Below are 17,981 nucleotides of genomic sequence, written 5' to 3'. Positions count from 1 at the left end.
TGGACCATAGATGCTAAATAATGCATTCAATGCATGTCACAAGATGCACCACTTACATGCCCCACCCCTCTCACACTTTCACCCCAATCCCTTATACATACAACTCATGTCTCTAACCATTCACTCCTCACAAAAAAGAAGGCTGCATCTATATCTTGATCAAAAAGTCCTCTCTTGTGAAAAGAGTATTGATGGCTCAATCAATATCAGCATTCATGATTCTTCTTACAACAATCTCTCTATCATTCTTAGCTTCAGACAGCAGTGCCTCCACCATTGCTGCTGCGCCCTCTTCTCTTCCTCTCTCACCTTCATTACCTCCTGATATCTCTCCTCTTTTCCCCACACCTCAGCTCTCTCCAACTGAATCATCTCTCCCCGTAATTCCCTCAACTCCTAGCCCTCCAAAGCCCGATGATGATGCAATGGCAGCTGAAGCCCCGGTTTTGGCTGCGCCGTCTGGATTCTTGCCGGATTCTTCCTCTCTCAGGCTACTAACTTGCCGGGGATGCGCCACCTCACTCGTGCTTTTGCTTCCATTTGCTCTTCTGCAGCTTTGATCAGCTTAGTGTTGTTTGCCATATACTTGCTTTCTGCATTGCGTAGAATGTGAATAAATTTGTTGTGTTCATGTTTAGTTATTACTACTAAGTACTCCATATTATGGATATTATAGATATATTTGAGGTAAGTGTGTTGGAAAAGAGTGGTGTGGAACATGTAACTAATTCTGGTACTGCAATAATGGCCTTCGAGGAAAAGAATGCTTTTCACTCTCTCTCTCTCTCTCTCTCTCTCAACACACACACACATATTTGTTTCTCAACCACAAATTACATCATGATTCAGGGCACTAAAGTGCCATGAGCTAAGACAGAGATTCTTCTCGTTGGGAAAGAATTCTCCCAATTAAAGAACTTATATTCTTTAGGAAGAATGGAAAGTTGAAAGTTGAAACCATCAAATTTTGGAAGTTGGAAATATCATATACTTCCTTTTGTTTTAGTTATTTTATCCCAATTAAGTAAAATAATTAGAATTTTGGGAAGAGAATATATTAAAAAACCATAAGTTTTAGTCTTAAATTGTCAATTATTTTTCTTTGATATATATCTTTGTACTTTAAATCAGAAGTACATACTACAAATTAAAGTATAGATTCTCTATTGTACCCCATGTTGGAACAATTTCAGTTTAGTACATTTCCTTCAAAAATCCAACATACATGGAGAGACTAAAACACGGAAGAGAATCAATAACTAGATGAAATGAATAGGTTGTATCATCTCGCCAGTGAGGTACTAGATTATCCAAAAGATGATACATAGTCTAGAAAAAAATGTTAGAGACTCTTTTCCAAAATCAAATTCTCTTCCATCAACAAATCCATGGCCAAACTCAGCTGTCGAATAACATCTCTCTTGTCTTCATCCTTCTGCATCAATTCCTCCCTTTGAACCTTATTTTCTTTTCGAAGTCTCTCCAACTCTTCCTTCAACCTCTTCCATTCACAATCACTCGACTCTTTTTCTAATTCTCCTCCTCCTTTTTCCTCCGGATCATCAACTTCAGGCTCGTCAAACTCCACCAACTTACAGCCATTGGAGTAGCTATGCAGCACATTTTCTTGCAAGCTCACCGACTTCCTCAGTCGGTTTTTAGCAACATAAAGTGGACCGAAAGAAGATGTTAAAAGGTGTTTCCCAATTTCAAACTTGATGAGTTGATCATAACTCTCAGCTAATGAAGTATGCATTCGGTGGAAATCATGAACCATGCTGATTAGCTTAGGCCTCATGTTGTAATACGCCTCCGCACGTTTTGAAAATGACTCTACATCTTGCTCGATGAGCTTCCGTGTTGAACTAGTCTTCTCATCTAGCTCTGTCAACCAAATCGCTCAGTTTACTAAAAACATTTATGATTTGAATATCACTACAAAAATAACTGCATTATTTATATGTGAGTAGTAATAATTGATTTGAAGTACCTGCAAGAATTGAATTGAGTGAAAGGGATCGATTGGAACGAGCCTTATTGTTTATGTGTAGCCACCACCACTGTGATGATCTCCACTTGTCTTCTCCCTCCAACATCCTTGTATCAAATCAAACTTGCTCCTATTACTTACAACATTCAAAAATCACATCAATTTAGCTAGCAAATAAGATTATTGACCTAAAGCCACACCATTATTTACCTGGGGATTGATAATTCTATGAGGAACGGCGTCGTATTATTGCTTACTCTCTCTAGGAAACATTCATGTTTGAGAGTCAATGAATGCTATTAGATTGCCTCCCTTTAAATAAAGAAGGAGAAATCAAACATTTTGAAAATGAGTTGCATGGAGCTCTGAATTACTTAGTACCTAACTTTATAGAAGTGATGAGGAGCGTCATTGTTAATGATTATGCTATGTATCTACAATTCAAATTCGGCGCCACCCTACTCCTTTTTTATACTCCACATTTGTTAGTGTCTTGCGTTCTTTATAGTATTTTATTATTCTATACTGAATTGACTCGACTGTTTTTTGTCTAAACATTAAAGAACATCTCATTTAATTTTTACTTTAATTTATTATGATATTGATTCGTAAGATTTCAATCCATACTCAAGTCATACAATTGCTCAGGTCATCTTGATTTATTTACGCTAAACTTACTCATTTTCAAGCATATGTCTTAACAAAAAGTAATTTTACTTTAACTATTTACACCTAACTCAAATTTTACATCATTTTTTAATACTATATGTCTCATAAAATTTTTACGGTGGCTATAGTAAACACCCATATTTAGTGTTGTTTTGTAGAAAAACGCAAAAATAAGTGGATTTGCAGTATGAATGGGTAAGTTTTCCATACCAAAAATAGATTTTCTAAGAAAATCAATCCAATCGACCAAGTCACCCAGTATATTTGTGTAACATCCAAAATAAAATACTCTAAAAAAAATTAGATCCATGGGCATATATACAACAAACTTGGAGCAACCAAACAAAAAAACATTAAACTTAGGGTCAATGTTTAATGTTTTAATGAAAGAGCAGAAATATCCCATGAAAATCAATAGTACTAGTACTTTTTTTAGTCAATACGTATAATTTTTCTTTTGTCAAAAATACAAACTCCGACACTTGATGAAAACGATATCTAAGGTGACAACAAATTCCTCATTAATTGCTTGTCTCATAATTTACCTTGAGCATAGGAACAGTATATTTCTTTTATCCGAATCCAAGTAAAGTGAATGAGAATTTATATCTACAAAAGCCGTTACAGATATGTACAAAATCGGTAGATTCTATATAGATATCCACTCTCACTATTCACTATCAAGATTCAAGAATCTACCTAATGTAACATTTAACGTCTTCACATTAAACATAACACATGGAGTATTAAATAATATCCGCTCAGATCCAGAAAATCTTTCTCCCTAACGAGTTAGATGTCAACAACTATACACAAAGATTGGTCTTCAGTTGTTTCATCATCTCATCTCATACTAATTGGTTGTCACTGTCTACTCTTGGTGTGCCCGGCACGAACTCCGTAAATCCCCGACCACCAAACACCGGCCGCATGAACGAGTCATCGAATTTTCTCCAGTAATAGTGGACAGTGTTGGTTGGAGCACTAAAAAGCATCTGCAAACTACACGGACGCCGAATGTTCCTCTTCTCTCCATTCACTTCCGATCCTTCCCCATTGCTCAGAAGTGGTAATGACAGAGCCGACGTCGGACTTGAAGGTTCCGAAAGATCGGCATCGTTAATGTGGTCCGATGGAGGAAACATAAACCTCACAAAATGCTTTGTCAACAATCCGAACACCTAAAAGAACAAAAAAATGAGACACGGGTGACAAAAAAATATGACCTAGAAAAAAATCGATGTTCGTTTGAGAGGAGAATTAGTGTCTTGCCACAGTAGTGAAGAGGACCACAGTTATGGTACAGGTGATCATGATCGCGTTGCCCGGCTGCTTGGTATGGCCAGATTTGGCAAACTGCAAATTGTATCAACGAGTTCAACACGAGTGCTACACCATTGAAACATAAACTATTCGATTTTCTCTTCTTTCCTTTTACCTGATTATAAGCTAACGCCATCGAAACAGCGCCTCTCATTAGACCAGCCCACCAAATTGTGATCTGTGTAAGTCATAATCAGTATACGTTTATTGCAACCGAACAGATTTTGTAAGCTCTTCAAGAAGTTCACCTGCTGCTTGAGGTTGAGTTTGCTGCTCTCAGATTTCTTCGTAAAGTTAAATAGAAAGGACAGCGGAAAGATAAAAGCCGCTCTCCCAACAACAACTAAACCAAATAAAGCTGCACTAGCTCCAACAGATTTTATAGGGCTGCAAACGTTTTTAGAACGAATGGTGTCAAACATGACCATTGATGGAAGATTGAAACTATCATTTCAATTTTTGAAATCAAGTAATACTACTACTATAACATGGTTTACTTCTTTAGCTGTGTAAATGGGATACCTGCTGCTTGCGAATTTCCATTTTTCAAGATCCAATGCATCCATACCAACGTAGAGGAAGATAAATGTCTCTGCAATGAAGGACAAAGTTGCAAAAGCATGCCTGCAAAGAAGCTGGTACATGAGACAGTGTTCTGAGACTGAGAGCAGCATGGAATGTTTCCTAAAGAGTTGCTTACTTGGTCGTAACTCTAGAACTTTCTGTAACATTATGCCAGGTATAGTGCGACATAACAATTCCACAGAAGAACACTGTCAGGATCCCACTCATATCAAAGAGCTGCAAGATGGAAGTGGATCATATGATTAGCAATCAAAGAAACTATTGAATTGTCTGATAGAAAAACATCACTGTACATGGCATAGAAATGGGATCATGAGAAAAGGCTAAAACATAGTACCTCGGCCATTATATAAGATAAGTAAGCCATGAGAATCATTAAAGCAACTTCACGATCCGTTGAGTGCCTGAAAATTTGGAACAAATATCTTCAACAATTTGCACATGAAACCACACATATATCTAATTTTGACATAAATGATAAGTACAGTTATAAGAACTAAGAAAGCAAATCCACTTGGTAAATTTCATTAGATGGCGTGTGAATCTTACAACAGCACATTTCACACAGATTCTGGAACATAAAACAGGAGACTAATGGCATAGATATTTATAGTTAGATGAGAACTAAAATTTTTTATTACATATTTTCTTAAGAACAAAATTAGTCCAAGCCTATAGAGCATATTTCGACCCTCAGAACCAAAGCAGTGACAATAAACCATGATAAGTCCCATTCTTATTTATCCTATTACTGAATGAATTCCTGAATCCTGATTATGAAAATTGGTGATTTGCTTCAACAGTGAATGAGAAATTGTGACACCACGTAGTAATCAAAGATGAGCTGAAGATAATTGGCTTGAATTACATACCTTCCAAAGTACAACTTTCTAATTATATAAGCACTCAGCAATCCCATCTGAAATTAAGCAGTTAGGAAATCCAAATGGTTAGAAAAAATTGAGACAATGACTGTCATGAAAGAAACCCAGAACAAGGGATGCTTAAAAACAACTTTTGCCTCTGAATATGAAGTACTAACATTTATGCTTTTCCAGAACAAGTGGTGCATAGAAACTTCTTATCCAACACAGATGCATTGATGTGTGGAAAACGCTAACTCCTAACCAATTGGAAGTTCGCAGATAAAAACGAATTCCTATGTCATACCAAGTGCCTATTTTTTCAATTGAAGCCTTAGCAATAGTTAAGTGACAAATTTTGATAAATGAAAAACGAAGAGTTTTATTACAGAGAGATTAATCATGATGAACGAATCAGATCAAAACTCACCAAGACACCAAGCAGCGTACTAGTTACGAACAAATAGAAGAAGTTTCCGACAAACGTAAAGGCCATTGTGGAATTAATCTCTGAGAGGTCAAATTTCTGAATTGCGTTAAATAACACCACAGACGTGGCATCATTGACCACACCTTCCCCAAAAACTAGACTGTGGAGAAATGGCGTCTCATCCTGATTAAGAACCTGCCAGTCACCACACACAAAAAAATGTCAGTCATTAATTCCCAGGAGTCTAGGTCTGCTATCCTTATCCTTGACACGAAGTCTTCCTTCAACTTTTTTGGAAGAGGAACCACAATAAGTTGTGTATCAATACCTGCAGTGTGCATACAGAATCCGTAGCTGAAAAGATTGCTCCAATAGCTGCACAAATGATGTATATAAATTATTAGCTGTCCAGACTCAAGCCTGTGCTTTGCAAGTTACAACACAACACAAATACAATATGCAGACAACAACGAATTACACAATTGAAAAACTATAGGACATGTCTTGTTCAGTAAATAGGCAGGGTTTGAACTTTGTTTGAACGAAATCAGTAACAGCATGGAAACCAGTCTGTCGCAGAAACTTGCAAACCTTTTGAGGAAATTAACATAAAAAGTGAAACTGCATAAATAACTGAAAGGTTTCAACTTTCCAACTTATCATATAGATCAGTGATTCAGTAGCAAGTAACCATTAGCATTAAAGACAGATAATTAGGATTAGTAATAATCTGGTATTCTGTGATTTTGGCAGTCAAGGGGGTAACTAAATGGAAGAGAAACAGACAATGGTATTTTGGAATATCAAAAAAGTATTTGTAACACGAGGACGGTGGACAGTAAAATACTAGACAAAAGTAAAGCAGAGAGGATGAAGCTCACCAAGATAGTCCTGAAGTTCCAAATAGCCCAAATTCAATTGGTCGAAAAGCATTTTTGCACCTGATACAGTAAAAGAGTTCGTGAATATGCCACATCAGACACCATAGATGAGATACAAGAACAAAAAGCTCGATTAAATGTAATAGACAAAGAGAGGCTGTAATGCATACAATACAAACTTTCTATTTATACTGAAGTGCTACTATTTACAGCTCCTGAGTTGGGTGGAACAAAAATCCAGCCATGCAATCCTGTAATGTCTAAGGTAATACGTGCAAGTTGGATGAGATCTAGTCATATTTATACTCAAAAAGTCAACTAAACCATTAAAACTGCATAAAGAGCGCCTGCTCTGGGGAAAATACATTAAGAAGCAATACAGGATGAGATCCAACACATGGTGAAAATTATCATTATGATGATTGATAGGTACTCGACTGTTGAAAGCGAAGATCTTACGGAATTGTATACTCTTATCGGTTGTAAGATAATTGGAACATTAACAGCATTTAATTCAGCTTATTCCTAATCCGTTAGTTCAAAGTGAATCAAGTACCGAATGAGATAATGCAGAAGGATATCATCGTCCCAACAGCTCCAAACAAAGTAATGGTCATGAAATTCCTGAAAAATTGCTTCTTTTTCACCTGGAACCTGAAAACCCATAAAATGACACTATTACTAAACACTCTGAACATCTGGATCATCCAAGGTTTGACCTTTTAACTCATAAAGTAAACAATCATCTTCATTGATCAAGAACTCGAGGTTTGACCAAGAGCTTACCCAGCATTAAAAATAATAGGCGGTAAGAGGTATATGAAAAAGAGCTCCTCGTTAAATTCCAGGATCCGCGAGCTCACTCCTTTAGTAGCAAGCAATAGAATGGTTCCAGTACCCAAACCCTGCAATCAAACCATCTAGTTAATCTCTTAAGACAGCATAACTACACCAAGTAATTAAAAAAAAAACATAAACAAGGCAATTATTCTCCAAATTCAAATGAGTGTAACTCACAATGAAAAGTGCATTAACAGACTCATTAATCCACCGATTTTCTTCGAGTAGATGGCCGAGCACAACGCAGATGCAGAGGAGCGTGACGAAGAGCGTAATGGAACTAACTGAAACCTCATCAGGATCACTAGAGGCCAATTTCCCTAAAATGGCCGTCGACACAGAACCTAGACCAACACCCATAGTTTTTCCCTTTTGAGCTTTCTGCTTCAGAAAAAAATTATACACCAATTTAGAGACACATAAAACTGCAGAATGCCGAACTAAAAACGATCTTTACTATCCAACAAAAATATGCTAATGCAACCTATAAATATAAATTCAAATTCAATCCACCTAGTAAAGTCAGAAACACAAAACCATGGAAAATTCAGAATTCACGTGCATTATGCGCTAATCGAAATAAAAAAAGCTAAAAAATAAACTAAGATTGTATTAATAGTTTCTAAATGCAGAAAATCTCAACAAAATCCAATTTAACTTAAAATCTGCAGGCATAAAAAATGGAGTACTTAAAATCTGCAGCTACAAATTACAAAAATTAAATACAAATAAATAAAAATGATTATTCATGGAAAACATTGGCATCAACCACGATTTTACCCCCAAAAATCGGTTCAGAATTCAAAAAAAAAAAAAAAAACTAAGCAATATACATAAAACTTCGCAAGGATAATTCATAATTCTATAAAAACATGTCAATTTGATCAAAAGCAACCCCACGAAAAAAGAAGAAAGAAAAAAAGAATTACCTCAACCGAGAATTTCCTAAAACTTGAAGTCTAACAGAATAAAAAGTTTCCAATTGGATTCGTGATGTATTTGGGTTTCTTAATGCGTAAGAGTGAGTTGGCGAAGAACTCCAGTTCAAGTAAAATATCAGTTGATTTTGAACCACAACAGTATATAACTCAGCTACCCGGTTTTTCTATAACACTATTTTAAATAACGAAATAAACGAATTTTTATATTAGTAGTACTACTTTTTTGGAAGGGTGTTGATGAGTAGAACAATCAAATCTCCCTGAAAAAACTCAAATAAGATTTCCATTAAAAACTGAATCAACAATAAATTATTATAATAACAGTATTTTAAGAATAATAAATAAAATTTGACCGAGTTTCACGGATTAAAAATATGCATTTAAAATATACTACGACAAAGATATATATGCAGAAGCCTTATTAGTACTCTATATCCTTACCTAATGGTCAAAGATAGATTAAACAGTTTTGTTTTAAAAAGTAAAAATTTATTAAAGATGTCTCAAAATATTGGAATAGATGAAATATTGTCGCAATTTTGGATTGACGTGGGTATATTTCAAAATAATTTCAGATTGTAATTAAAATATTGCAATTAAAATTTTTTAAAAATTGGCTTGCCTATGAAACTACATGCTATTTCAACCGCTTAGGAAATTGGAAGCAAAATATATTGCGGTCTCTGTGTTTTGCAAGTTTTAAATTTTTTTGTTATAGTTGTATTTATGACAATTGACAAGTGTATATGTCATAGTACTAGAATTGATGGTTCTATAGTCATTCTTAGGAGTTAGGTTGGCATGTTTATGGATCTTCGTTCATTCATTTTTTTCCCTCAACTTATTTATTTATTTTTCATCATTAGTCACATTTTTCATCCTGTATTAATAACATACTTACCTAATTCCACATGTAACTTTTTAGAGCAAATGTGATCTGTCTAATAGTATTACTTTAATTCTCAAATAACACAGGCCATATATTAGACCAATGAATTTAACCAACCAAATGTTATTTTTCTTATGTTATTATATTAATGATTCTATAATTATGATATTTTACACAATGAAAAAAAATATAATCATGCACAGAAAAACTCATCATATTTTCACCGTGGAGATTCACTCAAATTTTATGACGTTGGTCACAAAAATTTTTATGTTGTCAATAAAATATGGAGTAATATTCCTTCCAAGATAGTCAAGTTTTGGAGTATTTTTCTTTTGGACTGTTCCAAGATATTCCAAGATAATCAGGTCATTTTTTTATGAAACAGTTATTATATTATACTCTACTTTTTTTTTTTTTTATCTTTCAAATTTTATTTTTTCTCTCTTATTTTATTATTATTATTTTTTTAATCTTTAAACATTAATTTTTTAAATTTAATATCCAGAAGAAATACTTTCACTAATTTTAGAATGATGGAATATATGTCAAATACCACATCTTTTTAAAATATTACATTTCCGATCAATATAGGTAATATCATAATGTGTATATAGTAGTACATATTAATTTTTTACATGTTTGTCGAATATTTAAGTCAAAAGCTACTATGTGATCAAACATATGACAATCTCTCCTTAAAGTGTCATCACACCGTATAATTTGACGAGTTCGTCTACTTCAAATTAAAACATGAATGTCTCACATGTTTTCTTATTTTTATGCATTTTATTTAACACCCTATGAACATAATCACCTTCAACGTACATTCATACTTTCTGACATCCATTACTTCACATCCAATTGAAACATTTTCATCTAATAACTCACTCATCACTTTAAATGAATAAGTGGGTCTAATATCGGCATTCCCAAAATCCATTATACTACTCTTTTTTATAAATCTCGCTGATATTGCAGTTTGAACTCATGAAACGCTTCATTTGCATTCACATCTCTTCGATGCATGCCTGCCTTAATTGACAAACAAAACTTCGTACGACTCTTCTTCATCCATGTCGTATATATAGATGCAAATTGTAGATATATCATTGATTATATTCTTTTACTATCGTGTTCAATTTTTTTTTAAAAAATAAAAATTCATAAATGTGATTATATGGTATGCAAAATAATGTATATATAATATGTACGAAAAAAATTGAGATAATTATTAATGTTGTATTGACAAAAAAACTCATATGCTTTTTTCTTCCTACTTTTGGCAAAACTACATGTTTGCCACTTGCAGCAGTCCGATTTTGAAATCGCGTGATTAAGATTGATTTTTAGTTAACAACATGTAATTAGCTATAATTTGAATACTTCTAATATTATTTGACAGATGTTTGACTAATATTTTGATTTCAATTTTAGCCCATTGATAAATCTCAACTTGTCAAATACCTCAATACCTCAATTTCTTTTGTTAGTAAAAAGACATGCATATGAATTTTCGACCCTCCAAACAGCAGTGTGTTGTATAACTTTCCCTCGACATGCACATAAAATATAGTATTATTATTATTAGGGTGTGTTTGGTTCATCTTATGGGGTTTTACTAAGTTCCCGGATAATGGTTTTTCCCAATATTTGAAATAGCTAATCATACTTATAATGGCGTTTGGTAGAAATGTTTTGTGTCTTAATCCATCATTTGGTAGGCATTAGTCATTATACCGGATAATTATATTAAACACTGTCATGACAAATATGCCCTCACTTTTTGAATAGTTCGGCAAAGTAAATACTCAACTGACGTTTAATTGACATCAATAGCAATGTGTGACAATATAAACAAGACGCAACAAACATTGGCCACAAATGATTACACAACTGAAAATGCACTAATAATCAGCGTGGCAATGCATTATTACGACTAATGACATTTTAAACGTAAAGAAACGTCACAAAATGCTGAAAGCACACAATAATTCTCTTTTTCAGATCCTAAGCCATTCAACATTCTATGGAAAGAAAGCCTCTCTGTTTGATGCTTATTTACTTACAGCACCGAATCCCATTCTACTTTAAAGAGCAGTTACCGGCAGCTCATAGGTTGAAGAGAGTTGGAATTCCTCATCCTCCATCTCCTCAGTGAGAGTGTGGCGGAAGTGGTAGCGGTGGCCATAAGGGCAAGGGACGTCGTGCAAGACCATGCGACAGACCTCAGCTTGTAACGAGGGTGGCAGATGACTATCCGGAGCTCTGCAATGCCATGAGCAATGTTTCGGAACATTCTCCAGTTTGTTGCCATTTGTTGCACAGCTCACTTCAACATACCTTGATTGTACACGTCCAGTTCCACCGCTTGCTCCTCCTCATCTTTTACATACACCTTTTGCTGCATTCACAACATAAGAAAGCCTATATAAACCATCCTATAAGGAGAGGTTATGAAATTAGAAGCAATGGCAAGGGCTAGCCTAATCAAACACACAGCCACATCACAACCAACCGGCATTCAATCACACAAGCACATGGTTATCGTGTGCACCAAAAGATCATCACGAAGTAGCATACTCCACACCAGCCAATAAAATGCCATTTCGAAAACAACAATGCAAACACATCAGGGGCAATCGACAAACAACCACACAGCAAAAAGGTTATGGTAAAGACAACATCCGATCACCACAAACACCAGCAATCAAACACAGAACCATGCGAACATCAACTTTATACACAACAGGGTCGATTTACAGCCAATTTAGACGACGAATTTTTATGTTTCGGAACAGAATTGGGAGGTCGTCGTAAAGAGTAAACTTGTCATTAAAGTAGGAAAGAATCCCTTGAATTTGACATTACAGATGTTGCAGAAGCACACTAAAGCATACTTGGTCACCTCGATCTGCTGGGTAGTGCAAATCATTATACTAAAAAATGAAATTGAACAAACAAATTCTCTCCAGAAATCAGCAATAACAGACACAATAACAATTGATACTTCAATTTTTGGGGATCTGAAATAATCGACTCTATACTACTGTGTAAGTCCCAAAAATTGAAACTTGAGGGTTTCTGTGTACCGGCTTACCTTGTGCAGGTCGGAAACCTGAATTTTGCCCCGCCAATGAGCGACTTGTGATGGATAGGTATTATGCTGGGTAGAGCTCGAAAACAACGAGGGCAATTTGGGCATAAAACAAGAGACTGCGAAGTAGGCGAAACCGAGAAAAGCTTATACCACCACTTTCCTCCCATAGTGTTATCCTAGAGCCACCGATTTTATTACGGATATCACAGAGATCCGGAACTTTTGTTCCGGGTATGCCGATAAAATCAGCCGCTACCAAATACCGGAGAAGATGGGATAATAGTGTCTTTTATGGGCTTTTATGTGATAATATGAGTTTCTACGACCTACCAAACGAGCCCTTAGGGTAAATTGCCTATAAAGTCACAAACTTTCAAAATAGTTTATTTTTTCCGTGAATTTTAAATGTTGCATGAAAAGTCATGAACTTTATCGGATTGTGTAAATTTCCCATCTGACCTGACCCGATAGATTTCCGACACATCCTATGTGGCCCGCCAGAGGCGTAACTTGACAAAACTCCACTAATTCCGATTATTTCTTTTCTATCTTTGCAATATCTGACCCTAGACTTATCACAAAAATACAAATAGAATAATGAAAACATACAAATCGAATTCGACATAAAAATCGACATAAATATACAAGTCGAATTCAACATAAAAGTAGCATTAATTCAACAATTCGAATTGAACATTAAATTTGTCATTTGCCAAATCACGCCTCCGGCGCGTCACGTAGGATAAGTTTGTGTCAGATGAGAAATATACATAGAACGGTAAAGTTCATGACTTTTCATGCAATATTTAAAGTTCACGGGAAAAACCAAACTATGTTGAAAGTTCATGACTTTACAGACAATTTACCCTTATTATTATTATAAAAAATAGATTTATTAAATATTATCTGCACCCCATAAAAAATGGTCTATTTGTATTTTTGGTAAAAGTATTTCAATAAATTTAGTAACGTTATCCATCATGCTTTAATTTTGTTTCTATTTTTATGTGTAATTAGTTGAAATGGAGTATGAGAGCGTAGTCGCCATAAACAAAAACATAATCATTTCCGCGGAGAAACCCATAGTATCAAAAAGGCTCACCAACCCTAATCTCTCTGATCTTCACTTCCACTCCAATCTTCTTCATAAACTCTTCATCAAGCTCTAATTAAGCATCAAATGGGTCTCCTGTAACCGTTTCCTTCTCGCGTGAACCCCCCCTTTTGTAATTATTTATCTTGAATTAAGCCATGTAGAAAAAGATTGAGTTTTTGAAGGAATAGTTTCTGTACAGATCTGTGTGGCTCTTGCTCGTCAGAGGATTCCACGCCTAAATGCTGATATTTTTGTGATTTGGGCTTGTTTTGCATTTACTTTTATATGTAAATTTTGGTTTTTTTGTCTTGTGCCGAACCTAATTTTGTCTCGATTTGAAGATCGAGTTTGGTTATTGTGTGCCGAAATTTCTTGTTACTAGTTGCCGTTGTTGGAATATTTTTGATTTGTTATAAAGATTGATTTTGTCGGGGTTTTAGTAGAAATGCTTTTTTAGCATGATTTATGGGGCCAGGCATCTTTGTTAACTACAGCATTCCTGGAGTAATTTTGGTGGGTTTTGATGATACTTTTCATCAAAAGTTGGGAATTTTAGGCGTTAGCCTTACAGGGTTATGATATTTGGTATTAGCTGATTGCTGAAGCAGGAGAGAGAATCAGTTTCTTGAGTTGATACATCATTTTTTGTCAATTATGTCATTCAAGAGTATACTTCAGGATATGAAGGGTGAATTCGGGAGCATATCTAGGAAGGGGTTTGAAGGGAGATTTGGGAGGTCTAGGTCTCACCGGGTAGTCGAGGAGTCTACGGTGACTGCTGTGGATGCTCTGAGGCAGAGCTGCTGGGCGAATATGCCACCAGAGCTCTTGAGGGACGTGCTTATGCGTATTGAGGAATCAGATTGTGATTGGCCCTCGAGGCAGAATGTTGTTGCTTGTGCTGGTGTCTGTAGAAGCTGGAGGGATAACATGAAGGAGATTGTTAGAAACTTGGAAGTGTCTGGAAAGATTACCTTTCCTATTTCTGTGAAGCAGGTTCGTGTTTGGATGCTTCATGTCCTTTTTTCATGTGGTGTGAATTAATATTTTGTTTGTCTTCCATTCCCATTTATGTGATGTTTACAGCCTGTAATCATTTTAGAGCTCTCTCTTTAGTTCCCTTCAAAGATTAATCTCATAATATTGCTCAAAACCTTTAATTTTTTTTTTTTAATCTATGGTATAGTTTATAAATGCCATCTTGAATCATAACATACTCTTTGGAGATGCACTAGCTAATTAGTTTAAAAATTAGATGTTCGAGAAGTGAAATGCATTCGAAATGAGGAAGGAAGGTCAGTGGATTTGTACAACTTGTTGGGATTTAGGATCACTGTTTAGTCCTCATTCAAAATCAAAATCCATGTCGACTCCCTTGTTTAATTTGAAATGGTGCTAATATAATCATTGCCATATTTGAAATTTGTATGGACGACAAAGTGCCCATCAATTTAAAAAGAAAGTCTTACGGAATATAATGTATCTAACCCCCTCTCTATATCTCTATGTCTTCCAAATGTTTTATATAACAAAATTGTTCAATTTAGCCCATTCTGATGGAAAGTGAATGTCATTTCTTATTTCTAATATTCACAAATTAAAAGAAATTCAGAGTCCAGATGTAGCTGATGGTTGCTAATGTTGAAATCAAAAGATAACTAATCCAGCTGACCTTCTGTAATGAGAGTTGACATATATTTGAATTTTTTAGTATGTATAGGAATTATAGCTTTTTGAGAAAATCTAATAGTACTTGATTTTAATCAAAACTGTGTCTGTTTCACCTGTTTTGGTAGAGCCTGGATCCTTGTTAACCCTTATCTCCTCTCTCAAGTGAGTGCTGAAATATTTTTTTGCTGTTCTTCCATCGCAGCCTGGTCCAAGAAACACCCTAATTCAGTGTTTCATTAAGCGGAATCGAAGCTCTCAAACATATCTCCTATACCTTAACTATAGTCAAGGTAACTGCTTAAATTGATTTCCCCGCCCCTCTTTTTTCCTGCCCACCATTGTTTATTGATAATAATACTAACCTACTTCAGTCTAGAGTTATTTCCATGAAATGATTGATTACAAATTTAGCTTTAAGTCGTATTTATATTCATGTCTTCATCTTGCTACAGCTTCTAATGATAATGGGAAGTTTCTTCTTGCTGCTCGAAGATGTCGACGGCCAACTTACACTGACTACATAATATCTCTGAATGCTGGAGACATATCTAAGACCAGCAGCAACTACATCGGGAAGTTGAGGTGAATCTTCTGGACTAGATTATTTTTTATTTCAAAGCTTTAAAAGACTAAGCTTTCATCTTGTTCCGGTCATGACAGGTCTAATTTTTTGGGAACCAAGTTCACAGTCTTTGATGCTCAGCCCCCAAATGCTGGAGCTAAAGTTACTAAATCTCGTTCAACGAGGTTAGTAGGAATGAGACAAATTGCTCCTAGGGTCCCTGCTGGCAACTTTCCGGTGGCCCACATTGCTTACGAGTTGAATGTTTTAGGTTCGAGGTGAAAACTAAAACCCCTCAGTTAGAATTGTCATATTCGAGTTATAACTAAAAATAAAATGATACTAGTACTTTGGATTGATCATAATTGTGTTATTGCTAATGCTTCCAAAAATGATTTACCTTTGTTGAATCTCTGGTACCACTATAGTTAGGGTTGTCATTTCTTGACTCAGTACAATAAAATGGATTAGTGCCAAACGTATTGAGTATGCCAGTATCATTGTTCAAACGATTGGGGACACCAAGTTATCATTTTATTTAGCAATTTTATTGGAATGATATAGATTTCATTTCCTCAAATTTGTATGAATTATTTTTGTGTTTACATTTATTACAGGCTTTTATAGTTCTCTTGTTATATAATACGGTGCCTCAATGTGTATAATATTTACTATTGTACTATTATTTAACATAATTTGTTTCTGGTCGTGTTTGTGCTTGGATAAATTGTGTTGGGTGTTATTATGCCTGCACAAAACATGCCATGACTGTAATATAATATTCTCTTCTTGCTAATTCACATAAGCTTCATCATATAGGGGACCAAGGCGGATGCAGTGTGTCATGGATACTATCCCTTTTGCTGCAATTGAGACAGGAGGTAGTGCTCCAACACAAACGGCATTCATACCAGGAAACTTCGATTCGTTTCCCTCTCTCCCATTTTTTAGGTCAAAATCGATGCGCTCGGATAGCTTCCAATCTGGACCCCTATCAACACCCAAAGAAGAAATGCTAGTATTAAAAAATAAGACTCCTAGATGGCATGACCAACTCCAATGCTGGTGCCTCAACTTTAACGGGCGTGTCACTGTCGCCTCAGTGAAGAACTTCCAGCTCGTTGCATCCCTGGAGAATGGAGCTGGAGGGCAAGAGCAGCAGCAGGAGAATGTTGTCCTCCAATTCGGGAAGGTCGGGAAGGACATCTTCACCATGGACTATCAGTACCCGATTTCTGCTTTCCAGGCGTTTGCCATCTGCCTCAGCAGCTTTGACACCAAGATTGCGTGCGAATGACGAACCAGGTGTGAGTTTCCTAGTCTTTGGACTTAACAAGGGGTGTGTGAATCTGACCACAGTGAAAAACATATCTGAATTGTTCCTTAATTTAGCAGAAGAAACAGAAAACAGAAAAGAAATGTTTCTTTTTTGTCATGAATTTGAATTTGAGCATCATCAACTTGAATTTATAGGAAATGAGCCGATCTTGTTACTACTTTGCAGCAACAGCTGATAATTCATATATGTTGATATTGAGTTTATTTCTTCTTTTTTAAAATATATATATCTGAATTCTGTGAAATTAATAATAGTATAACTGATATGTTCCCCATTTGCCTAGGCCTATAACTAGTGAGAAACAATACATGTAGCAAAAACAGACTCCAAAGATAACATGGCGTACTAGTAGATGCATTGTAATGACCTCTCAAATATCTAACTAGTTGATATCCATTTGAAATAAGAATAGTTAAAATAAAAACATCTTACGTTTGTTAAGAGTCGAGCTAATATTTATAAAAGGACATGTAATTTAACTATTTAAGTATAGTAACTTTTAAAATTTGCATCAGTCCAAATATCAGAACTAATAAAAATTTTATGATCTAAGCGTGACAAATATTTTGCTTATGGAGTAGCACATATCTTCACCCTTTCCCCTCACTTTTCAACATGGTAAATTTTACTTGCAATAACTTTTGTGACCCACTTATTATTATTTTTTACCATTTTGTGTAGTACTCCATATTACATAAGTGGTCCACCATGATATAATTAAGAGTTGAGCTATAAATTGTCAAATGAATATCAATCATTGAATTTAAGAGTGTGGATATTGTGGTTGAGGACCACATTCCTA

General features: G+C 35.3%; 3 protein-coding genes across 6 annotated transcripts; 1 reads left to right on the top strand and 2 right to left on the bottom strand.

The window, feature by feature from the left end:
- Positions 1-1,125: 1,125 nt before the first annotated feature.
- On the bottom strand, positions 1,126-2,327 carry LOC125207256 (protein NETWORKED 3A-like). Of its 3 annotated transcripts, none has more exons than XM_048106520.2 (3): positions 2,201-2,327; positions 1,991-2,126; positions 1,126-1,884 (listed from the first exon to the last, which is right to left on the bottom strand). In XM_048106520.2, exons 2-3 carry the CDS (start codon positions 2,094-2,096, stop codon positions 1,343-1,345), a joined length of 648 nt encoding a protein of 215 aa, XP_047962477.1. In that variant the 5' UTR covers positions 2,097-2,126; positions 2,201-2,327; the 3' UTR covers positions 1,126-1,342. The 3 variants fall into 3 exon arrangements, with proteins under 3 accessions (XP_047962477.1, XP_047962479.1, XP_047962478.1); XM_048106522.2 differs by having other exon boundaries at positions 1,991-2,097; XM_048106521.2 differs by having other exon boundaries at positions 1,991-2,120; positions 2,201-2,320.
- Positions 2,328-3,246: 919 nt separating this feature from the next.
- Positions 3,247-8,709, bottom strand: LOC125207253 (sodium/hydrogen exchanger 1-like). Of its 2 annotated transcripts, none has more exons than XM_089061923.1 (15): positions 8,511-8,709; positions 7,759-7,965; positions 7,528-7,646; positions 7,298-7,395; positions 6,742-6,801; positions 6,189-6,235; positions 5,861-6,055; positions 5,440-5,486; positions 4,905-4,971; positions 4,683-4,783; positions 4,505-4,606; positions 4,231-4,369; positions 4,098-4,160; positions 3,932-4,015; positions 3,247-3,840 (listed from the first exon to the last, which is right to left on the bottom strand). In XM_089061923.1, the coding sequence occupies exons 2-15, from the start codon at positions 7,939-7,941 to the stop codon at positions 3,508-3,510; spliced, it is 1,638 nt and encodes a 545-aa protein (XP_088918049.1). In that variant the 5' UTR covers positions 7,942-7,965; positions 8,511-8,709; the 3' UTR covers positions 3,247-3,507. The 2 variants fall into 2 exon arrangements, with proteins under 2 accessions (XP_088918049.1, XP_047962474.1); XM_048106517.2 differs by having other exon boundaries at positions 7,759-7,962; positions 8,511-8,707.
- Positions 8,710-13,533: 4,824 nt separating this feature from the next.
- On the top strand, positions 13,534-17,382 carry LOC125206516 (tubby-like F-box protein 3). Its single transcript, XM_048105765.2, has 5 exons — positions 13,534-14,603; positions 15,481-15,568; positions 15,731-15,860; positions 15,939-16,118; positions 16,660-17,382. Exons 1-5 carry the CDS (start codon positions 14,262-14,264, stop codon positions 17,135-17,137), a joined length of 1,218 nt encoding a protein of 405 aa, XP_047961722.1. The 5' UTR covers positions 13,534-14,261; the 3' UTR covers positions 17,138-17,382.
- The last annotated feature ends 599 nt before the right edge of the window (positions 17,383-17,981 follow it).

The sequence above is a fragment of the Salvia hispanica genome, chromosome 6 (assembly GCF_029641045.1).
Source record: "Salvia hispanica isolate PSC_SH4W2 chromosome 6, Shi_PSC_v1, whole genome shotgun sequence".
In the NCBI taxonomy this organism is placed as follows: Eukaryota; Viridiplantae; Streptophyta; class Magnoliopsida; order Lamiales; family Lamiaceae; genus Salvia; species Salvia hispanica.
This window is presented reverse-complemented; position numbering and strand designations above follow the sequence as displayed.